Below are 25,153 nucleotides of genomic sequence, written 5' to 3'. Positions count from 1 at the left end.
TACCTGATAGTGAATAGCCGCCCTATGTCTTTAGAGAAGGAGGTTTTACCTCCATTCGGGAACTGGCCCATTCAACTTGCTACTTACTTTATGTGACTAACTAATAAGAGACTTTTACGAGACTTCTACAGAGCCTCTTTCTTACGTGACTTGCTAACTTGCTATCACTGAGGAACTAATAAGAGACGTTTTATATGAAGTGTCTTCCATAGAAAAACCGTTGGTAGATAAATAAATTAATTCATGGTCCTATTCTTCTCTTTTCCAGAAAAAGGGCAGCCGAGAAAAGGTAAGTTCAGAATTAAACCCCACCGAGCTTTTTTTTTCACGTAATTGAAACGAAGAGCTGGCAAAATAATAATAAAATCAAATAAATCCCGTGGAAATTTCCTGGAAGACGGAAGGTTACTTTGCGGTTTATGGGTAAAGGTACCGTGTATACTGGTTGGGCGTTGTAGTGTTGAGGTTTTTTGTACATAATGTAGGTAGAGTTGGTAGGGTATTATCTAATTAATAATTTAAAGAGAGGCGATGAAACCTTGAAGTCTTTCGAACCTGATTTTCACAGTCGACAAGCTTTCAGTCGTATATTCTCACAGAATATTGTTCTATTGTTGAAACTTCACAAAATATTAATGTTTATATCTTTCCCACTTCCCCAATGATGTCCAATCTCACCCTCTGTTTGCAGACTTTCCTGCGACGGAACCGCTCCATGCGTCATCAACTGGAACTATCAGAGGGGCCCCCGGGCGAAGGAGAACTCTCCAAAACTCCCGAAGACTCGATTTGCAGTGGCGAAGGCCCGAGTGGCATTTTCAACGATGGCCCATCGGCTGCCTACAGTGATTACGGGGTGGGATTTAGCACGCCCAACATTCATCATTCCCGTGCCGCCTCATATCGAATGTAAAATGCGGTGGCTCTTGATGCCAGCAAAAGTGGTCGCTCTTGATGCCGGTATTCCGGTTGGAGATTACAATGTATAGGGTGAGTTTAAATATTATAAAAGCAAACGCTTGGATTAAGTTTGAAGTTTGAAGTCAACCAATCGGATTGCTTAATCCAAGAGTTAAACTAAGTTTAAACACAGATTATAAAGTCATATCACAATCTGACTGCGTCAGCATGATCAGCATCTAAGTAAGTCCTTTTGCTTTGAAGAAAATGTCTCAAATTAGCCCAACTCACCCTATATCCGCTATTGCTAAGATATGATGAGAAGAGAACCTGTGCAGTACAACCATTGGCTGCCATATCAATCAAACTTGTTAGAGTAGGAGTGCCAAATTTTTGTGCCATTTGAAGGGGACTGCAGGCTTGTCCTTCATAGATCGTCATGCCATTATTCTTGGCATGATGCTTGCGTGCCAAAATTGTATTGTACAGTTGTCGATATTGTACAGTTGCAGGATATTGTACAGTTGTGGAACCAAACACAGGACCTCTAGTAGATAAGTTCATTGTGATACCCACTCGGACATGAAGATTGGTCCAAGTGACACAAAGTCAATGCTCTCGAGTGTATTTTCAACATTCGTAAAATGGATTTAATTTTCAATAAATGGCGCAGTCGATTGGAGCGATGTATGTGGGTATACCTATTCATTGGGGGAAAAATGAAATAAATAAACACGTAACACGTTCTAAATAGGACAAGCGCTCGGTTCCCTCAAAAACCAATAATAAATAATATTTAAAAATTAAAAATACTGCTATTATATAATTTACCCCAAATTATTGTAATTTATTTAATGTTTAGTTACCATGTAAAGTTAACCGTTTTGTTTTCATTGATAAGTTTATTTATTATTCACCGTCTTTCATAATTTATTTATTATAAACACTTATAAGTACATAATAAATTCATTTCAAATTTTGTTGTATATTTAGGACAATTTGGTGTACATAAAAGCTGGAAATATTTTAGGATAACGCTAATTGTATTTTCCTGTTTATTCAATTCATATTTCATTCTATCACTTTTCTTGTAAAGCTTGCATATTACCTTTGCGAATACCAAAGTTTTCGGCTAAATATTTACACACAGTAGGTAGAAATAGGTATAAAGACTATAGTTTTCCTGGTTATTTCCAAAACCAGGTATCTTTATTGTCCAAACCAGGAGGGATAAATGTAGTTTGCAGAATTTTCTGTCACCCATAATTATGATATATACTGTTATTTTCTCATCTTTAACCCTTATTATATGTTGAATTAAATGCTAGGTATATGTACGGCCACAGTTGATGTTATGTAGACATTTGTAATGCCACGCTTTGCCTAGGGAATGTATAGCATCCCATAAAAGAAAGGCAGGCAGTCACATGCTGTAGGTCGCTTGGTAGTTGAATAGTAATTAAACAAAATACTGCCCCTAATTAGCTTTTAATGAGACCCAGCTTCTCCATCCACTAGACACTAGACATTTTGAATGGTTAAATCCAGCTGATATGTTTCCCGAATACAAATTAAATGTCCTGTTGTGCTATGATTAAATTGAAACCCAGAGTAGAAAACGAAAATTTATTGTATTATGAAATGCAGACATGTCAGGCTGTCAAAAACAGTACGGATGAGCCCTAGCTAGGTTTACAAAAAAACTTCGCTAACGCAGAGTTTACTAAAGCTCACAAATTAAATGTCCTGTTGTGCTATGATTAAATTGAAACCCAGAGTAGAAAACGAAAATTTATTGTATTATGAAATGCAGACATGTCGGGCTGTCAAAAACAGGACGGATGAGCCCTAGCTAGGTTATACAAAAAACTTCGCTAACGCAGAGTTTACTAAAGCTTTCTCTGCCTCATTTAATTTTGCGAAAGTTAAATAAAATGTTTTTCGAAAAAGCTGTTTTTGTTTCCATTTCCTGTTTTGTTCCAGGAGAAATAATTAATTTGGAAAGTAAACAAACGAGTGAAATTTTGCTGATGTCTTTATAAATTTTGAAGTTCAGAAATAACAATAGGAAAGGTCCTCGAGTTATGAAGGGTATTTTTACAGGTGACGTGAAATTTTGTTCGCACATAATAGTGAGCTATAATAAAACCTAGTGCTTCTCTTCTCGCTTATACTGCACGAATGGGACTAAACTACTAAAGATTCCCTTTGCTCCAACAGTAGGGAACCCTGATGGACGTTCAGAAGGGTTTTCTATATTATAGTGTTATGTAATCATTGAAAGCAAACGCCTAATAGAAATTCGTTGGCATAAAGCATACTTTCCAATTAAGTTCTGCATTATTAATTTAATCAGCTGGTTTAGGTTAGGAAAAAATAGCTGATTTCTACGTTATTATCCATGATAATTAGGTACTTACATAGTTTATACTAAAGTAAAAGATTAAATTGTTGTTAAAAAATAATTATTTATAGAGATGTTACCTTATTTATCGGTTTAAATTTTAATATTCAAAGTAATTTAGATGTACTTATATTATATCGAAAATTTTCCCCGCATTTTCCTTATTACAAATGAAATTATTTAAATTACTGGAAAAAAAAAATAAAATTATAATTTCGATTTTTTATCTGTGTGCATGTGCACTGAACCTGTCTGGTTCAATCTTTCAATCCGTGTATTAAACCTCTCCTCCGGCAAGAAGTGTTTCGGAACCGAATTTCATCGCAAATTTTATTTCGTGAAGCAACAGGCGATTTGGCAAACATTTGATGTGTTTTTTTTTTAACTCTACTTATGCTGATAGTGTACGAAGTTTACGAGAAAACTCTCCTTTCAGTAAAGGGATTATAGGGTCTGATTCTGCCTAGGAATCACTAAATTACGAAGTTTTTTAAAGTAGCTATAACATAATATCTATTTTTTCCGGTCCGACTTTTTAATCAGTTACATAAGTGGTGGATTCTGGATTGACGGTGTTTAAGAATTTGTTGTAAAATAACAATTTACTCGCGCCGTGCCGTGGAAGTGAAGGAATTCGATTATTCGAATCGTAAACAAATAAAAACAGCGATAAAGAGTTTTAATTAATCTCATGGACAGAAGTCCTTTTACGATTTTTTATTTGTACTCAATAAGAAAAAAAGTGAGACCCATTTAATAATTTTCTTTACTAGGCATAGTAGCATATTACCTATTGTACGATTTTTTATTTGTACTCAATAAGAAAAAAAGTGAGACCCATTTAATAATTTTCTTTACTAGGCATAGTAGCATATTACCTATTGTAAGTAGGTAATTTTCTCCGGAGTGTGACAAAAAGTCTTGTATTATTGTACCTAGCTATACCGAAGTGCCTACTTATTACTTAAAAAGTTTTAATCATCTTGAACCCGCGTCCTTCTGCTTTCCAGACGAGAGCTTTAACCATTGTTTTGACTCAGACATTGTTCAAATTTATATCAAGTTTTATAACACATGCCAGGTGTCTACGATCTTTTGTAAAAACCTGAACTAGTCAATCTAGTCCTATCAAATTCAGACACCTGTGATGCATTTTACGGAAACCCCGAAATCAGTGGGGTATTATCGACCGGGTTCGAATCCCGACCTGGGCGGAAATTTTTATGAACGAAATTTTCCCTTCTTGGATAGGCATGGATGTAAAAGAATGTGTCTTGAAGTAATGCGAAAGTGGTTCCAAAGTACAATCCAAAGAAGAAAAAAAATCACTATAATAAATAATTTACTACAACCTCGGTGGCAGCATATTAGTCACAGCGCTCGCCTGGTAAACAGGAAGGCGCGGGTTCAATCCTAGTCTTGAAGTAATGCGAAAGTGGTTCCAAAGTACAATCCAAAGAAGAAAAAAAATCACTATAATAAATAATTTACTACAACCTCGGTGGCGTATTAGTCACAGCGCTCGCCTGGTAAACAGGAAGGCGCGGGTTCAATCCTAGCCGAGTCTTTTTTTTCAATCAGATGTTTGGCATGCATTGATGCTTCAGTGCAACTTGAGAGCCAGTATTTCGTGCATAACTATGGCCCTTAAAGCCTCATTTATTATGATTGCTTTTGCAAAGCCACTGATATGCAAGAGTTGCCCTGGGGATCTGTACCTATCACTTCTCCGTAACTTCGGCACTGACAGCTCCTAATTCTCCACTTACAATGACTAGTGACGTAGGTAATGTAGGTATCCACCCTGGTAATTTTATCGAATCAGGAATTTCAGGAAAAGTGTGTAGATATTTCACAATGTAGTCGTTAGATATTTGATACCACAGGTATACCATAGGTGTTAACACGTATGGTGTACCTGTGGAATATATCACAATATACCTAATGTACCTATTCATATTTGACGTGTTAACACGAGTAGGTAGATATGCCCGTGCAATATCTATAACCAGTTGATATTAAATAATCTTGTATTTAACACGTTGATATACCTGCGTGCTGTATACCTATAGCATTGTGGCATTGGTGACATTGAAACGAGCAAAGTTATTGACTCTTCTAATCTAGTCTTGGAACCTATGGATACCAGTTCCCGATTATTATTTTATTTTTCAACTATTTTTAGGTATCGGTATCTACTATTCTGCGGCATGCACCTATAGCATTGTGGCATTGGTGACATTGAAACGAGCAAAGTTATTGACTCTTCTAATCTAGTCTTGGAACCTATGGATACCAGTTCCAGATTATTATTATTATCATTATTTTTCAACTATTTTTAGGTATAGGTATCTACTATTCTGCGGCATGCTGTATATTTATCGGCTAACTTTGACTTTATCCAAATGCATTCTTGGATTCTTGTCTTCCTAGAACCACACGTGGCTAGTCCAACTTTCTATCGATCTTGATTCATGTTAGATCTTTCTCTCTATTTCTAATTTCTGCCTGAGGTCGAAATTATGCAGGCACTTACCCGAGTCTATAACTCAATGTTGAAAGGAATGTTGACGTCAGCGCTGTCGTTGATGCCTACATCAAAAACGTCCAATTAGTAATAAGGACTTTTACCAACCTCAGTGGTTAATGCGTTGGACTTTGGATCTGGAGGTTGGTGGTTCGAGTCCAAGTCAAGTCATAAAATTTATCTAGGTGGAATAATGGGGGAACGATATTTGTGACAAGCATTTAAGTATGCTTACTACAATTTGAAATTCCTCCTCCTCCTCTATTAAAGACTTTTAATATTATCAACTTCGTATGCAGAGTCTTTTGTCCAAACGTAACAACAATGCACCATGAAATCAGTCTAGGCTCCATGGCAGTCTAGAGACTCTAGAGGATTCCTAAACCCATTCACCTGGTTAAGGCCTGCCACGACCTAAATACCTTAATGATCGCGAAGTAAACTGCCCGACAATTCAATGGACCATAGAGCACTGTAGACTGGATTCAGCTAATAATGATAACAGTTATCAGTAAGAGGAAAAGAAAATATGAGACCAACGATAGCAGACGAGATCCAATCTCACCCTCTGTTTGCAGACTTTCCTGCGACGGAACCGCTCCATGCGTCATCAACTGGAACTATCAGAGGGGCCCCCGGGCGAAGGAGAACTCTCCAAAACTCCCGAAGACTCGATTTGCAGTGGCGAAGGCCCGAGTGGCATTTTCAACGATGGCCCATCGGCTGCCTACAGTGATTACGGGGTGGGATTTAGCACGCCCAACATTCATCATTCCCGTGCCGCCTCATATCGAATGTAAAATGCGGTGGCTCTTGATGCCAGCAAAAGTGGTCGCTCTTGATGCCGGTATTCCGGTTGGAGATTACAATGTATAGGGTGAGTTTAAATATTATAAAAGCAAACGCTTGGATTAAGTTTGAAGTCAACCAATCGGATTGCTTAATCCAAGAGTTAAACTAAGTTTAAACACAGATTATAAAGTCATATCACAATCTGACTGCGTCAGCATGATCAGCAGTGGCGTATCTAGAGTTTGATGCTGTGCAGATGAAGGCTATTATCTCTACGGAACTCGCGGTTCAGAAAAGAAAAACGGTCGTCATGCCAAACGACAAAATATACTTTGAATAAAAAATGAATAACTTTGAATAAAAAGTTTGCTCTGATTGCCGCAAATATTTCCAATGACGAAGAAGGGATGAAATTCCATGACATCAAAATGGTCAGATCTGAAATTTTTCTTTTTTGACCGTCAGCCGAAGTTCCGAAAAGATCCAAAACTTCATACTACTCGTATGTTGATTGTTCGAGGCAGATTTATTTTCTGACCCAAAAGCTCAGAGTGCATCACTTTTACCTTGCACTCGACCACTTTCCTCTTTAAAGCTCAGCTCCCTTGACCTTATCAAAAGTCTTATCACCAACTTCACAAATCAGAGCAAAATAATTGAAACATATTACTAATTAAGTAATTACCTACTACCACAATGTAAATCAAAGTTATTTACATAATTATTACATCGATATTTAATTTCTTTATAGGTATTAGTTTGCAATAGATGAAATGAATTGGCACAGTGCCCTAGAAAGTTTTCCGTTTACGCTGACAAAATGAGACTGAAAAGACCCTTTACAACCAAAGACTTTGCGGCTTCAACTTATTGTTCCATTACAAATTTTCATCAGTAAATGGTTCCTACAAATTAAATTGATCCCTAGGGCAAGGTATCCCCTCGACAAATGGAGTGTGCCTGAAGGCATGTGATGTGTTCCAATCCACTCGAACCCAAATGCTTTAGTTTGACGATCACTGATGTTAAGAAAATTCGTACCTGGTCGCCCTCTGGACGGGTGACGTCTGGGTTCATCCCCAACTAGCCTTCAAGTAGGTGCTCCCGATTTTCCCTGGAGTCAACAAAAACAAACAAGGATAAGGAAAAGATATTACTTGCAATTTCGGTGACGTTATTCCCATTGGATATTTTTACATTTTAGACTCATTGGTTTTTTTATATCGACCGGTTTGGTGTCGATCTTGCACACCGAGTGTTTTTTTCAATCGAACTAACAGTACAGTGACTTCCAATCTCTGAACCGACTCTGTCTTGAAGAATTCTGCCTGGAAAATCCCATTCTCTGCCACTTAACCTCGTTGAATAATTGACAGTTGAATGACTTGTTGACTTACCGATGAATCTTCTTCTTCACCTTTCCCATGTTCAGACGGGGTCGGCGTTTGCCGTCGGCCTCTCAATCAGCTTTAGAGTGATCGCTTTGAGGGCAACTGGTTTTGGCTAAACAAATTTTCCGAGTGGATGCCCTTCGGACTCAACCTTCACTATTGATTTTTTTTTCCTTCAAAATAATAATTTACTTTATTTTTCAATAAGACAGAATAAACAATGATATTAGTGACAAAAACCAAGGAAGAGATAAGGTATGTAAAAAAAAAAAAAAAAAAAACTAACAAAAGAAGCAATTTTCTTTTTTCCATATGTTGACTTACCGATGAATACATGATGAATATGCCCAGCAGTACGGTCTCCAATATGGTCCACATCCCTGCTGCTATTGTCTGAAACAAGGAACAAGAGGTCTTCAGTTATGTTGTTGCTCTTTTTTTTTCCAATACTTAATGTCTACACTTACTATCAGTTCCAACGCATTCTTGGATGTGCATGGAACTCAATAGCAGCAATAACTGACACGTTTCCCTATTCGTCTTCAGTAAAGTTATTCCAAGTGACAACCGGGCTTTCCTAACATGAAACAATTAAAGTTTTGAGCTTTTTTCGGCATTCATCAGATGAACAAAATGTCAAGTTACTCGTAAAACAAATATATGTAGAACCCACTTTGTGTATTTTCTTTTTTATTATTATTTTTTTTCTTCTCCAAGTATGAAATAAAAGTCAATTTTAACACGAGGTTTAAGATATTGGGAAAAATCCTACAATGCTGCAGTGAGCACCAAAGTTGTGATATAATAACACAAAGAAACTGCATTTACATTACATTACACTCATTGCAAAGTGTGTGGCAGAAAAAGCTTGAGACCTAGGTGTGTCAGACCATATGAAGGTTTTCCCGTCACGCACGGTATGAAACTTATAAGAACAGAGTTTGGTTTAAGTTTAAACAGACAAGATTAAAAACAAAATTCTTCTCTCGTTCTTTTCACTTCGTTATACTTTGGTTAGCCAAATAAAAGTTAAGTCTGGTATTCCAACATATCATACTTGTATCTTATTGCATGTGTTGTGTGGTCTTCCATGGAAAAGCATACGTATTACATTTATATGAATACAAGACCTTTGGGGAATCTTTTCAATATAAAATCTGTTTCCATTTCTACAAAGTACGAAAAGTTTTTACTCTCCCATACTTGTGCTACGTGATCTGTTCAGTCTGACTTTAGCTGTAGTTTCTCCCATTTCTCCTTCTTGTGGAAAATTGTTGGAAGCTCTAAAGCTCTAAATTTTGCCATTCTTTTCCACGGAGTGAGTGACTGCCCTACGTAAGCAACTTTTTATTAATATTAAAATTTCAAGACTACGAGTAAAAGCAAAAGCAAAATCTGAAATTTCGCCATCAAAGGGATTTGACTATTCGAGATGTCTGGCACATTGCATACATGACAATTGAAGGCAATCATAAAAATTTTTCTCTTTTTTATTATCCTTCCTCTATCCCTTTTCACTCTCTTCCTTTATCTTCTTGTCCGCCTCTTTATCCCTCCCTCTCTCCCTCTCTCTTCTTCTATCTTTTTGTCCGCCTCTCCCTTTCTGTTTTCCACGGTCAATAGCTGTTGAGTGGAATTAGTTTTGTTCTCGTAAAGCTTTCGTTTCGCTTTTAAAAAGGTCTATTGTAACACGTCTTTTTGGCAGGTTTGTCAACTACATATTTTGATAGGAAAGGTGGCATTGTGGTCAAGGCGTTCGCGTGTTCAATCCCAGGTGAGGCTTGGAATTTCATCCTCATTAACAGGAGGTGGATGCTCCAAATTTAAGGTGTTTGTAAGGTCCCTGAATGTGTCCCTTTGGAGCACCCTCGCACCCCGGGGCTGAGATATACGTCAGTGATTCTATTCTACCTGATCTGTGAATATTACCTTCCATTTCCTCTTATTGAACACAATACACATGAGCAGGATTGTCAGGAACATACTCAGGATTTGAACTCCCAGGATGACATGACGCAGGAAATGGTCTGTCTCCAGCTTACAAGCCATTCCTTGGCCACAGGTTTGTTTACATCTGAAATCAGTGAATCATTCAAGCATAATTCAGTCAGTGAATAATAATGTCAAACTTTCTTGACTTGGCGGGGCGGAGAGCCAGCGCGCTTCTTAATAATAATTTAATAGTAATAAAATGCAGTCATACATATTAACATTGCAAACACCTACGTATTTTGACGAGTTACTTTCTGGTGTTCTCGTGTTGACCCAGCACCTAAATGGGAAGTATTGTGTCTCTTATCGCCCATCTGATGAGAGGCATACTACGACACCGAACCGCGATTGTGAAACACTTTCATTAGGTATATTATTATTTATTATCATTATTATTGTTAGAAATAATGATGCCGTCTTCACCAAGTCGTTAGTTCCATATTTATGATTTCCCTTTTCCCACTTTCTTATTCTCTCTTTCTCGCTTGCTTGCTCTCTCTCTCTCTCTATTTCGTTAAAATATAAATAATTCATAAGCAGAATGAAACCAAAATAATATGAGAAAGATGGGAGAGAGAAAGAACGAAAGAGAGGGAGGGACATAATAGAAGAGAAAATAAATAATTATATGAGAAAGTGGAGAAAATGAGCGCAATTTACTATTTTCCCAAGTAACAAAGAGGAAGAAAAGGAAAGAAAGAAGGAATAAGAGTGAGAAAGAAGAACGAATAGATTTAGGTTTTGTGAGGAAGGAAAAGTAAAAAGAAGATTAGGAAGAGAGAGAGAGAGAGAGAGAGAGAGAGAGAGAGAGAGAGCGGAAAGGGAGAAAACGAGGGGAAACGAGTGAGAAAGAGAGAGGAAAAAGAAGAGCGAAAGAGAAATTGCCGGCATTGTGCAGTAGAGAAATGTGTAGAATTTCGATTTTTATAATCCCTGAAACAGAAGAGAAAGAGAGAGAGAGATAGAGAGAGGAAGTGGGAGGGTAAGGGAGAGAGAGAGGGAGGAAGTGGGAGGGAAAGAGAGGGAGGAAGTGGGAGAGAAAGAGAGAGAGAGAGGGAGGGAGAAAGTGGGAGGGAATGGGAGAGAGAGAATATATTCGAAAAGTTTTAAGCAAAGTCGCGGATTAAGCAGATATTCTTCTCTCACACTCCCTTTTCCTTTCTCTCTCTTTCTTCCCTTCTCTCCCTCTCCTCCTCGCTTTCTTTCTGCCTGTCTACTCTTCCCTCCTTCTTCACTCCACTCCTCTTTCCCATATCTTTCTCTTTCCATTTTGTCTCCCTCCTTCCCTCTGTCTTTTCAGTACATACTTATATTTCCCTTCCTCCCTCCTCTCTCTTTCGCCATCTTTCTTCTGAATTCGGATTTTCTCAAAACAAAAGATCTTTTCAGTCTTGAGAAACTGAGAAAATTCCAGCGTAAGTGCTAGAGTGTGGAAACCAAATGTAGCCATGTTACATGTAATAGGATAAGTGAACGAAATAGGGCCACATGACAGGAGTTGTTGGGAACCAAATTTAGATTGGTATCCAGGAAAATTATCTCGTTAACTCTAATCTTATTACTTTAATACAGTCGAATAAAAATAATCCCTAATGCAAAAACTCATTCATACAAGAGAGGGATTGAAACTATACAGAGGGAAAAAAGAGAGCAGAACATTAGAAGAAAAACCTCAATGACACAAAGTTCAGAGCAATAAAATTTAATATGAACCGAAACAGCACACTTGTGTTAAGTACTGTCGAGATACCACGAACCACAAAAGGTAAGCTCACAGAAGGTGACTGCTGTAGTTCCCTTTTACCACTCTTTCCCTAAGCCTTTTCCCACTCTCAAAAATTCCCAGCAAAAGCTTAAAAAACTGTTCCAAAATAATTTCTTTCTAGAGACTTAAAGTTAAATCATTATGTAAAAAAAGTTTTCCTCCATAAAATTTGTTAGAAAAAAAAATCAGACTTTTTATGAAGACTAAATTCTAAAAAAACCAACAGCAATTTTTTAATCTTTTTTTTTACAAATTTATTTTCTTTCGCATATTTTGCCTCCATATTTTCTCTCCTCTCAATCTCACCCTCGGGAATTCTTTAGAATTCTCTACTTTATTCTGCATCCTAGTCTTTTCTTCTTCGTAGATCCCATTAATTTTGTCATCACGGGGAAATGTTTTCTTTGAAACTTAATACCCCATTTCCAATATTACAGCGGGAGAGAAGTTCGAGTAATTATAAATGTTCGCAAAATAATAATATGTATGTATATGTATAGGTAGATAGAATCAACCTTAGTGGTGTAGTGGTTAACGCATTGGACTTCGGATCTGAAGGTTGGTGGTTCACGTTCAAGTCAAGACATAAAATTTATTTAGGTGTAATTAATTGGGGAACGATATTTGTGAGAAGTACCTATTTAGGTATTTGTGACTCAACACAATCAAAAATTCATTAAAATAATAATAATAATAATAAATAGATAGGTAGGTACCTGAGTAAAGTATAGGGATAATGGGAAAAATGGTAGTACCTACATATTGGAAAGTACTGAAACCATGCAGTAACTTCTTTACATTCGAGTTTACAGTATCATGTTGACTTTTTTGTAAGTTCAGTAGGTATACCGGTACCTATACCTATCTCATTAGAAAAGTGCTTAGGGCTAATTTTGTACATTTTTATCTCGGGAAAATAATTATTCTTTTGTGAGTTTGAAATAATTAACTAGTCCACCTCTACCACTTCTTGTTCTTAATTAAAAACGAAAAAATGTAAATCGTTGAGGTATAAAAAAAGTTTCAAAGATGGATTTTTTTAATTTCTGTACCGATTTCTTTTTAAATTAAGTAACAGGGATTATAAAAATCGAAATTCTACACATTTCTCTACTGCACAATGCTGGCAATTTCTCTTTCGCTCTTCTTTTTCCTCTCTCTTTCTCACTCGTTTCCCCTCGTTTTCTCCCTTTCCGTTCTCTCTCTCTCTCTCTCTCTTCCTAATCTTCTTTTTACTTTTCCTTCCTCACAAAACCTAAATCTATTCGTTCTTCTTTCTCACTCTTATTCCTTCTTTCTTTCCTTTTCTTCCTCTTTGTTACTTGGGAAAATAGTAAATTGCGCTCATTTTCTCCACTTTCTCATATAATTATTTATTTTCTCTTCTATTATGTCCCTCCCTCTCTTTCGTTCTTTCTCTCTCCCATCTTTCTCATATTATTTTGGTTTCATTCTGCTTATGAATTATTTATATTTTAACGAAATAGAGAGAGAGAGAGAGCAAGCAAGCGAGAAAGAGAGAATAAGAAAGTGGGAAAAGGGAAATCATAAATATGGAACTAACGACTTGGTGAAGACGGCATCATTATTTCTAACAATAATAATGATAATAAATAATAATATACCTAATGAAAGTGTTTCACAATCGCGGTTCGAACACTATAAAGGGGCGAAATTCAAATGTGAAAATGAAAATAAAACACTCTTGAGTTTCATTGTTATTGCTGAAACCAGTGCTGCGGTAGAGCTTCAATGGAGAATGGAGAATGAAAGAGGCTCTGAGAAATATAGGCATATATTTTCTAAAGAAAACCCTGGGTCTGTTATTAAATATTTGTTTAATGGGGCATTAACGTCACTATACAACCCCTAAGGCCAGCCACTCACTATCAGGTACAGGTACACCTGTCAGGTCTACTTGATGCCTGATGAGCACACACACTATCAGGTAGACCTGACAGGCGGACCTGATCAGGTGTACCTGTCAGGTCTACCTGATAGTGAATAGCCGCCCTATGTCTTTAGAGAAGGAGGTTTTACCCTCCATTACTGGCCCATTCAACTTGCTACTTACTTTACGTGACTAACTAATAAGAGACTTTTACGAGACTTCTACAGAGCCTCTTTCTTACGTGACTTGCTAACTTGCTATCACTGAGGAACTAATAAGAGACGTTTTATATGAAGTGTCTTCCATAGAAAAACCGTTGGTAGATAAATAAATTAATTCATGGTCCTATTCTTCTTTTTTCCAGAAAAAGGGCAGCCGAGAAAAGGTAAGTTCAGAATTAAAACCCACCGAGCTTTTTTTCCACGTAATTGAAACGAAGAGCTGGCAAAATAATAATAAAATCAAATAAATCCCGTGGAAATTTCCTGGAAGACGGAAGGTTACTTTGCGGTTTATGGGTAAAGGTACTGTGTATACTGGTTGGGCGTTGTAGTGTTGAGGTTTTTCGTACATAATGTAGGTAGAGTTGGTAGGGTATTATCTAATTAATAATTTAAATAGAGGCGTTGACACCTTGAAGACTTTCGAACCTGATTTTCAGAGTCGACAAGCTTTCAGTCGTATATTCTCAGAGAATATTGTTCTATTGTTCAAACTTCACAAAATATTAATACGTCAACTGTCACAGACCTTGTTGGTATTTTTGAAGTTCATATGTCCACACTCGGGATTTTGGCTTTCTTTGAAATTGACTGTGAGAGACTTCTGTAAATGTGCCAAAAATCTAACTCCACATACCCACTGAGGGCACACCTTTATATTTTCTTCGTAGATTCGTAGAAGCTTAACGCAGCCTTTCCGGCTCTTTGACTCTACACCTAAGCCTCAGAGTGGGCTTTAAAAGTTTCATGGGTTTTTTTTTTTTTTTTTTTGAAAAGAGAAATGTATTGCAAAGTAAAAAATAAGAGAACGTCTCTGAAGAAATAGACAGGATAAAATATAGAAAACGATATTACGAAGATCAGAGTCATGAGCGAGGAATAAAAATGAAGAAATAAAGTACGAGATATCAAAACGGAGATATAAAAAAGAGAGGAAAGTCAAAAGTTATACGTACCTACAACTACGAACACAGGCATTGAAGGAGAGGGAATAACGAAAATAGATGAGATGGATAGTGTAGCTGTTTAGGACTAATAAGTCTTTTTGCTCCACCAGTCTAAACAAGGTCGCGTATATGTGATAAGAATAAGTATGAATTGTCTGTAAGTACGTGTACCTAAAGCCAAATAACAGGAAAAAGATAGTGCGGAGAAAAACCGCATGAAAACAATTCCAACCACTCCTTATACCTCTCTGTACAACTGTACATACATTATCATTAGTATGAAAATACAGCAACCAGTAGCAGAAGAACAGTATCAAGATGGTTAGAAGAGGAGCGTATACCGTATAATTACCATTCTGGCTCAGGTATATCTAGAATCTACACACACTCCATCTGCTTTGTACACAAACCATCCTCCATTTACCTATGTAGACTCCCTTTACGTGAATAGCACTGCGAACTAATAGCCAAAACTTTCAGCTATTAAAGCTATTATTTATTATACCTAATTATGTAGATATAGTTGAAGGTAAACTGACTTGTCTCCCGCCAAAAGCAAACACCTGAGTTTTACTCACACATATATGAGACAGAAATTCCACTACAATACAAACGTCAGCCAAAGAGCTTCTCGAACAAAAGCGAGAGAAAAGAAAAGTCTTGCATTTTTAATGAAAAATAAACACAGCATAACACTATAAAGGGGCGAAATTCAAATGTGAAAATGAAAATAAAACACTCTTGAGTTTCATTGTTATTGCTGAAACCAGTGCTGCGGTGGAGCTTCAATGGAGAGAGAAAGAAAGAGGCTCTGAGAAATGTAGGCATATATTTTCTAAAGAAAACCCTGGGTCTGTTATTAAATATTTGTTTAATGGGGCTTTAACGTCACTATACAACCCCTAAGGTCAGCACATCCCCAACTAGCCTTCAAGTAGGTGCTCCCGATTTTCCCTGGAGTCAACAAAAACAAACAAGGATAAGGAAAAGATATTACTTGCACTTCGGTGACGTTATTCCCATTGGATATTTTTACATTTTAGACTCATTGGGTTTTTTTTTATATCGACCGGTTTTGGTGTCGATCTTGCACACCGAGTGTTTTTTTCAATCGAACTAACAGTACAGTGACTTCCAATCCACTCTGAACCGACTCTGTCTTTAAGAATTCTGTGTGCATAAGAGGAAAAGAAAATATGAGACCAACGATAGCAGACGAGATTTTGCTAAGATAATGATATACTGAACGATAGTCACGGTAGTAACGCGCTTGCTTGCGAAAGGTCCTGGGTTCGATGCCCACTATCGACGAAAATTTGCAAATATTTGAACGGGTTGCTTTCTGGTGTTCTCGTGTTCACCCAGCAGCCCAGCACCTAAATGGGGAGTACTGTAAAAGCCCCACTTTGGAAATCGAACGCGGTGCGTTTTGCACTGCCAGTAATGCCTTTCATGTGACGTAGGTAATGTAGGTATCCACCCTGGTAATTTTATCGAATCAGGAATTTCAGGAAAAGTGTGTAGATATTTCACAATGTAGTCATTAGATATTTGATACCATAGGTGTTAATACGTATGGTGTTTTTTCTCTCTCTCTCTCTCTCTCTCTCTCTCTCTCTCTCTCTCTCTCTCTCTCTCTCTCCTCTCTCTTTCTTTCTCTCCCTCCCTCTCTCGTACATCAATTATTAAAAATAAACAAGTAATTTTCAATCAATCTCTCCCCCCCCTCTCTCTCTCTCTCTCTCTCCTACTCCCTCACTTTATCTGTCTTGTATATTAATTAAATTAAACTATAAATAAATCCCAGCGAGAGAGAGAGGGATAGGGAGAGGAACATTTTCATGAAACAAGGCCTGAGAGAGAAAGGTGGTAAATATTGATAGAAAAAAAATGAGAAAAATAGAATGATAGGTATGTACTATGTACCTGTATGTAGGTATACAATAGAGAGAGAGAGAGAGAGAGAGAGAGAGAGAGAGAGAAGATGAAAAAAGGGATGGTAAATATTGGAAAGAATAAAGGCAGAAAAGAGCAAAAGAGGGAGAGAAACGGTATTCAGGGGTAGGAATGGGGAAGGGGGAGCTCACGCAATTACACACTACACGCGAGTATTAATTTCATTTCAGATATTCCCAACGGGGGGCCCCCTTGATTAGGGTTTGGAGTAGGCGAGCCCCCCTCCTTTATATTTCCTAACTCCCCATATTTACCTCCTCCGCCTCATTTCTCTCTCTCGATTTTCTCTTTTATTCTGCATCACCTATTTGTACTTCTTGTAGAGGGAATATTTTCTCTTTTTTTTTTTTCCTTTTTGCACTCGTTAGGTGCCTTTCCCTCTTTCTCAGCTAGTCAGCTCTCTCTCTCTGTGTCTCCCTCCCTCTTTTTCTCTTGCTATAGGTATCCCTCTTTCTCTCTCCCTACCGATTTTCCTCTTGGTTCATTCCCTCCCTCTCTCTCTCTCTTTCTTTCTCCCTCCCTCACCTCTCCCTCTCTCGTTTCTTGTATCTCCTCCCCTTTCTTATTTCCATTTTAAGCTTCTTGTCAGTTCTGTCACTCACTATGCATTTGTGATCTTTTTTTTTACGTTTTTTAGCATGTCATTCTCTTTCTTTTGTTTTTACTTCGCGCAATTCTGTTATTGTTTTTTGTCGTGTCAAGTCCACAGACTTTCAACTGAGAAGTTGTTTTTCTTCCTTCTTCTCCTTCTCCTCTTTCTTTTTCTCTCTCTCTCCCTCCCTCCCTCCCTCATACTTACGAGTACGGACTACGTTATAAAAGAAAAAGAAAAAGATAATTTTCATTATACTTGTATTGCACATTGCATACCTATATAGTATTCGGGCGTTCATACAAATTGTATTTTTTAAAGCTTATCTACACTCCCTCCTCCTTCTTCTTCTTCTTATTCTTCTCCTCCTCCTCCTCCTCCTCCTCCTCCTCCTCCTCCGGGCTAAAAAATTTCCGGAGGGACGGGCCCAGCTTTTTTTCTTCCTCTGTCCCACCCTTTTTACATGAAAGTAAAATCGAAAAATCAAATCAAGAATAATAATAATAATAATAAACTGAATATTAAACAAATTAGGTAGCTACATAGGTACTGATTTTCTTTAATCACGATCGAATAAATTACGGGCTGAAAAATTCCCGGAGGGACGGGCCCAGCTTTTTTTTCTTCCTCTATCCCACTATTTTTGCTCCATCCCTCGTTCTCTCTCTCTTTCCCTGTATCTTCCTCTCCCTCACACACTTACTTTTTCGTTTGCCCGTGTTCCCGTGTTCCACCATCTACATTTTTCTATTCCCCAAAATATTCTCAACAATAGGAAAATAGTGGAGAGAGGAAGGGAGAAAGAGGGAGAGAGGGGGTAATTTATGACTTTGGTCACCACCGCAGTTTCAATTAAAACTTCATGCCACGGTTCGTACTTATTATTTCCCCTCCCTCACCCTTCTTTATTATTTACCCCTCCTTCTCCTTTCTATTCATATTTCTCCCTCCCCTCCTTCCTTATTTCTTCTTTATAACCTCCTTTGTTACCTTTACCCATTTGAACTTCACCTCTACCTAATACCCTACTACCCACTACAAATTATAGCTTGTACTATTTTCATCCAGTTTTGTTTCCTAAAGATATATTTTCCTCTTCTCTTTTTGTGCTCTCTGTCTTTCTCCCTCCTAGCTCTTTCTCTCTGTTGTCCTTTTGTTTGGACTTGGAGGTTAGAGGGACTTTCCAGTCCTATGCTGACAATATAAACAAGGTTTGTGCAGGCAACTAGGCAATTATTATAGTGACGTCAGTAAAATTAATTTTTATTATATGGATTTTCTTCTTGAAGAGGTAGTGCAAATTAATTCTCCTGTTTAAGTAAGCCTATTTTTAACTTGGGGTCTTGTGTTTGTAATTAGTTCTCCTTTTACTTTCCCTTTAAACTTATTTTTATGAACTTGATTCTTATTAATATTAGTTTAAATTTCATTCTTCTTTTTAAACCTATTTTTATCTCAGTTTTTGTGTTGGTAATTTCGGTTAACCTTTTTAAACCTATTTTAGACTGTGAGCATGGGCGGATACAGCCCTCTGATTTTAAGGAAGCACAAGCTGAAGAGGATTTTGGGGGGAGGTGTTCCTATTTTAAGTAGATATTAAACAACACCCCCCTTGTGTATCCGCCCTTGACTGTGACAGTAAAGGAACTTTTCACTCCTATGCTGTTAGTAAACCTTTTTAAACCTATTTTAGACTGTGAGCATGGGCGGATACAGCCCTCTGATTTTAAGGAAGCACAAGCTGAAGAGGATTTTGGGGAGTGCTCCTATTTTAAGTAGATATTAAACAACAACCCCCTAGTGTATCCGCCCTTGACTGTGACAGTAAAGGAACTTTTCACTCCTATGCTGTTAGTATAAACATTAAACGAGGTATATTCCATTCTAATCTATTTCTATTTCTGATTCCAGGTATTGGTTCACCTCTGGGATCCTACTACCGTGCAGTGCTTACTAGCTTCCTGGTTGAGAGAACTAGGGTTCATAGTGTGCTACGGAGCTATCCTGTTGAAACTATACAGGTAGGATATAATGTCTGCCTCTGCCATTCGTCCCAACTAATTCACTAACTGCGACCTCTATCTAAACCATTATAATAATTATAGGTACATTTTTTAAATCATAGTCTCACTGATCCTTTACTCATACAAAAAAAGCCCACTCCGAGGCTTAGATATAAGGGCAAACGCCCATAAAGGACAAGTTAAGCTTCTTCAAGCCCCCTTTACTGATTTTAACACCTCTGGTAATATCACACTGTTCGTTACTCAGTTGTCCTCACGAGTCTGAGTACACCAGAAATTGAGCAGAAAGCCGAAGAAACTTCGACTCTGCCGGGTTCGGCCGGGAATCGAACCCGGCATCTCCGGTGTGCAAACCTATCGCCCACTCGGACATGTTTCTAACTCCGACAGGCTACATATCTGACATCGATATATCCGAAGTCAATATATCCGACATGAATCCCGATGATATACGCGTAAGTCCGGAATCGCACGAATTACCTAGACCTTTTTGAGTCACAAATCCGTATAGTACCCTAGTTACTTTGCTGATTATCCTTTTTCTAAAAGGAAATTATTCAATATTGCAATATTCAGCACCGCTTCCCAGAGTAGGGATGGGTCTCACCAACCTTCTTTTTAGCCCCTAACGTCCTGTTACCTTAACAGCCCTGTTAATCTTATACAAATCAAATGGAACACCACGCCTTCTAGAGGCTGAAAAAATATTGGTTAATCCAACCATAGGTATGTTAAACAGCTAAAGTGTCCCGACAAAACCTTGTTTTTTTTTTTCTTTTGAAATTGGCTCAAGTTTTCAGAATTCGGAAAAAGGCTGTAAATTTTCATAATAGGGTCCCCTCATTCCCTAAATTTAAAAAACAAAAAACAAACAAAACTCTATTGGAATCGGCTCAAATTTTCAAAATCAGAAATACCTATGTAGGTAAAAATGTCTCATACCCTTAATAAAAAAAAAGAAAAAAAAAATTCCCCCCTCTCTTGTTGGCCAGGCTGAACTGAAGCGTCTGTACACTCAGCTGGAAATCTTGAAGAACAAAACCTTGCGTCAAAACAATCCACACATCTCCAAGAGACGAGGAGGCCGAAAAGTGGCCCACAGGAGGTTCTCTCTACAGGTGAGTTGAATAAACTTAAGACTGGCTAGGATGTTAAACAGAGAACAAACTAGTGTCTAGCTGTTGGACTTTAAACGGGGAGGAGAAGAGCTAAGCCTAACCAGCCTAGCTAGCTGGCGGTTATCAAAGGGTTTTCTGTGCTTTTAAAGAACAAGCACAAGTCCTCTCGATGGTTGACTAGAAACCATCACACTGGTGCATGCCAGAAAAAAAAATATATCCTTTGTTTATTCTGCCAGCACATCTGAAGCCACTACAACAACAACAACATAAATTAAAGGCCATCCACTCACGATGAGGCGAACGTGTGAGGTGGAAAAGCTTCCGACCTAGGTCTGTCAGACCGCCTGAGAGTGAGTGGCCGGCATAAGGGTTTCAATTCCCTTATGACAGCCACATCACTTGTATTCGGGCACTCTTCATTTGTTAAGGGTGTGGGTTTGCCTTGCCTTCGGGGTATATTTAATTTGAAGAAACTATACTATAGGAAAGAGATGCCATTAATATTTATGGGCATTAGAGTGAACTTTTGAGTTGTATGGCCGCCATACACGCCATACATACACGCTACGCCACTGATGATCAGCATCTAAGTAAGTCCTTTTACTTTGAAGAAAATGTCTCAAATTAGCCCAACTCACCCTATATCCGCTATTGCTAAGATAGGATGAGAAGAGAACCTGTGCAGTACAACCATTGGCTGCCATATCAATCAAACTTGTTAGAGTAGGAGTGCCAAATTTTTGTGCCATTTGAAGGGGACTGCAGGCTTGTCCTTCTTAGATCGTCATGCCATTATTTTTGGCATGATGCTTGCGTGCCAAAATTGTATTGTACAGTTGCAGGATATTGTACAGTTGTCGAACCCACTCGGACATGAAGATTGGTCCAAGTGACCCAAAGTCAATGCTCTCGAGTGTATTTTCAACATTCGTAAAATGGATTTAATTTTCAATAAATGGCGCAGTCGATTGGAGCGATGTATGTGGGTATACCTATTCATTGGGGGAAAAATGAAATAAAATTTTCAACATTCGTAAAATGGATTTAATTTTCAATAAATGGCGCAGTCGATTGGAGCGATGTATGTGGGTATACCTATTCATTGGGGAAAAAATGAAATAAATAAGTAAACACGTAACACGTTCTAAATAGGACAAGCGCTCGGTTCCCTCAAAAACCAATAATAAATAATATTTAAAAATTAAAAATACTGCTATTATATAATTTACCCCAAATTATTGTAATTTATTTAATGTTTAGTTACCATGTAAAGTTAACCGTTTTGTTTTCATTGATAAGTTTATTTATTATTCACCGTCTTTCATAATTTATTTATTATAAACACTTATAAGTACATAATAAATTCATTTCAAATTTTGTTGTATATTTAGGACAATTTGGTGTACATAAAAGCTGGAAATATTTTAGGATAACGCTAATTGTATTTTCCTGTTTATTCAATTCATATTTCATTCTATCACTTTTCTTGTAAAGCTTGCATATTACCTTTGCGAATACCAAAGTTTTCGGCTAAATATTTACACACAGTAGGTAGAAATAGGTATAAAGACTATAGTTTTCCTGGTTATTTCCAAAACCAGGTATCTTTATTGTCCAAACCAGGAGGGATAAATGTAGTTTGCAGAATTTTCTGTCACCCATAATTATGATATATACTGTTATTTTCTCATCTTTAACCCTTATTATACCAGGAGGGATAAATGTAGTTTGCAGAATTTTCTGTCACCCATAATTATGATATATACTGTTATTTTCTCATCTTTAACCCTTATTATATGTTGAATTAAATGCTAGGTATATGTACGGCCACAGTTGATGTTATGTAGACATTTGTAATGCCACGCTTTGCCTAGGGAATGTATAGCATCCCATAAAAGAAAGGCAGGCAGTCACATGCTGTAGGTCGCTTGGTAGTTGAATAGTAATTAAACAAAATACTGCCCCTAATTAGCTTTTAATGAGACCCAGCTTCTCCATCTTTATTGGAATCCTAATTACCTATTGCAGTCAGATTAATTTTTAATTCCTATTTTTGCTACCTATCAAATTTAATTCGTTATTAGCTTCAATACTTAATATTTTACCTAAATTATGAAGCTTTTATCTATTCACCTGCCTATCAAATTAAATGGTAACTAAAATTAAAAGAAATACGTATACCTTCTAGGGTACATTTTACTAATATTTTACTTTTATAAGCTCGTATGTTGACATTCATTTGATTTTATTTAATTACCTAACTGTCTATTAACACAAATTTATTGTTTTTCGTACACCTGAATACTATACGTATCATAGAAGATAGAAGAGATACCTACTTACCTAACGAGTAACAAGCTACAGTTATAGTGGACTTTATTTCATCTTGATTATTTTGAATTTGCAGAATTTACGTTTTGGAAAATCGATCGCCGAAAAGGTAAGTTGGATAAAACTATTAGAATATTTATTTAGTTATTTGATAATTAGTGATTATTAGTGGATGTGCAAAAAGTACCAAAAACTATCTTTCAAAAGATGGGCAATATGAGACCTAGGTATAGGTGGTAATACGTAGGTACTCCCCAATTTATGTATGTAGGTAATGGGTCAACACCAGAGTACAAGAAAGTCTCGCCTTTTACCATGTTCAGACGGGGTCGGCGTTTTCTCTCAATCTAGGGTGATTGCTTTGGACTGACATTTGGTTTCTACAAAAAATTTCCGAGTGGATGCCCTTCGCACTCAACCTTTGCTATTTCTTTATCAAGGGCAATTTCAGGCTGGTATCCTCCTTGTTTAACCAGAATAGGTAGTACAAGAAAGTAACCCGTTGAAATTCATATTTGCACTAGATAATTTAGAAATCTAGGTACCTGTTTACTATTGATTATCAGAAGTTAGACTAGATATATCACAGATTTGGTAATGCCTACACTAAAATACATATATGTAGGGTATGTATAACGTAAATATACCTACCACAAGTATGATTCGAAGAAAATCCCGCGTCAGAGATGGCCATCAATTGACCGCTAAAATCTTGCGAAATAGCGGTCACAACATACCGCACTCACATCCTTTCATTTGATCTCATGTAGATACCTATACCTACCTAATTATGTACATTAATACATACCTACCTATGTTGTTGTAGATACATATACCATGGGAGCTAATAATAGTACATGATCATATTAGGGCTGTATCCAGGATTTTGTCGAGGGGGGGGCGAGGGGCCAAACAGTGATGCACCCGGGGGGATTCTCCAAATTTTCGGAACCTGACCTACAGTAAAGGATAAAAATGAGGGGGCCCGGGCCCCCTCGGCCCCACCCCTAAATACGATCTTGCATGAGCACCCAACATGAACATGATAGACATTAGATATATGGAACATGATAAGTTGATAACAGATTTGTTAATTATCTGACGAAGGCTGCAATCACACCTCTCTCCTGGTAATGGATGAGAAATGCCTATCACAACTGCATATATTGCAAATCATTTGCATATCAGAGATAGTTGTTTGTGGTTTTCTTTGCCCGCTATACAATATCTGATGTACCAACCTACCTAATAGTACCTATCTATTGTCTGGTGATATAATGAGATTTCCTGTAATACTTCGTTCTTCGCTAGCCTAGAATATTTTACGTCAATAAGTTTCTATCCATTATAAGGGGCATGGTCCAGTTGTAACGCTCAATATGTCGATTGTAGAGATTATGAGATGCCATAGCGTCTGCAGGCTGGGGTAGGCCAGCGTAGTTTGGCTGGGGGACTTTGAACAGCGAAGAAACCAGCCTGAAATTTCCCTTGCTAAAGTAAAGAAATAGCAAAGGTTGAGTGCGAAGAGCATGCGAAAAATGGCTTTGGTGAATCTGTTGGTCATAGCTCACCACATTCTCACAGATTGATGTCTGGATGTGAGATTAAGATTACTATTAGGCTATTAGCAAAACCATGTTTAATATGAATAATATGATTTTCATCTTGTGGTTAAATCCAAGGGCAAAATCAGAGGCCTGTGTCTGTGTCCATCACTTATAGATATCAAACAAAATCGCAATCTACACTCCATGCGAGAAAAAAGAGAAAAAGGAGGAGAAGGAGAGGAAGAAGAAAAAATACCTGTTTGTTTACCTATTTTTTATGTGTGAGATATTTTGCCGAATTCTTATTAACATATTTTGTGCAAATCTCTTATGTCAGTCCGAATTTTTAAGGAAGAGTCTTCTGTCATTGTGCTACCCAAGAGATAAATACTTACCTAGGTTGGGAGACGATTTTTTTGTGTTGTTAACCTTTTCTCGAATTGCCCAAAGTCATCAGTTCATCGGCAGATTTCAATGTCTCAACCTCGGCCAAGGTTATTCCAACAGTGGATTAGAGATCTAGAGGCTGAAAGACTAAGATAGGTACTATGTAATAGGTACTTGAAGTAGGTAGGTATATTTGCATTATTATCTGGAGGCTGAAAGAGGATAATTTGAATACGAGTGTATTTGCGTTACCTACCTATTTAGTTCTGCACTTTGTTGAGTGTTGATTCTGCTGGTAAATAATATACACATCCACTAATGGTTCAGTGATTGTAGTTCTCACTCAGGAAAAGGATTCCTATTGG

General features: G+C 37.4%; 2 protein-coding genes and 1 long non-coding RNA gene across 3 annotated transcripts in view; all 3 read left to right on the top strand.

Moving 5' to 3' along the window:
* Window positions 1-21,276, top strand: part of LOC103519962 (probable G-protein coupled receptor 158) — a 30,917-nt gene extending 9,641 nt beyond the window's left edge. Inside the window, exons 8-10 of the mRNA XM_026831239.1 lie at window positions 19,793-19,857; window positions 20,395-20,520; window positions 21,187-21,276. Coding sequence (XP_026687040.1) covers window positions 19,793-19,857; window positions 20,395-20,520; window positions 21,187-21,276 — 281 coding nt within the window. The remainder of the gene's footprint in view (window positions 1-19,792; window positions 19,858-20,394; window positions 20,521-21,186) is intronic.
* On the top strand, window positions 158-3,459 carry LOC113471846. Its single transcript, XR_003394387.1, has 3 exons — window positions 158-289; window positions 692-2,590; window positions 2,757-3,459. It is a non-coding gene; the product is annotated as an uncharacterized LOC113471846 (long non-coding RNA).
* Window positions 21,277-22,852: 1,576 nt separating the features above from the next.
* The window catches only part of LOC103519944 (long-chain fatty acid transport protein 4-like), a 57,309-nt gene continuing 55,008 nt past the window's right edge, over window positions 22,853-25,153 (top strand). The window contains exon 1 of the mRNA XM_026831233.1: window positions 22,853-22,963. The gene's annotated coding sequence lies outside the window, so the exon portion shown is untranslated. The remainder of the gene's footprint in view (window positions 22,964-25,153) is intronic.

Source organism: Diaphorina citri, unplaced genomic scaffold (assembly GCF_000475195.1).
Source record: "Diaphorina citri unplaced genomic scaffold, Diaci psyllid genome assembly version 1.1 scaffold68, whole genome shotgun sequence".
Lineage (NCBI taxonomy): Eukaryota > Metazoa > Arthropoda > Insecta > Hemiptera > Psyllidae > Diaphorina > Diaphorina citri.
Note: the sequence above shows the minus strand (reverse complement) of the source record. Positions and strands in the feature narration are given on the sequence as shown.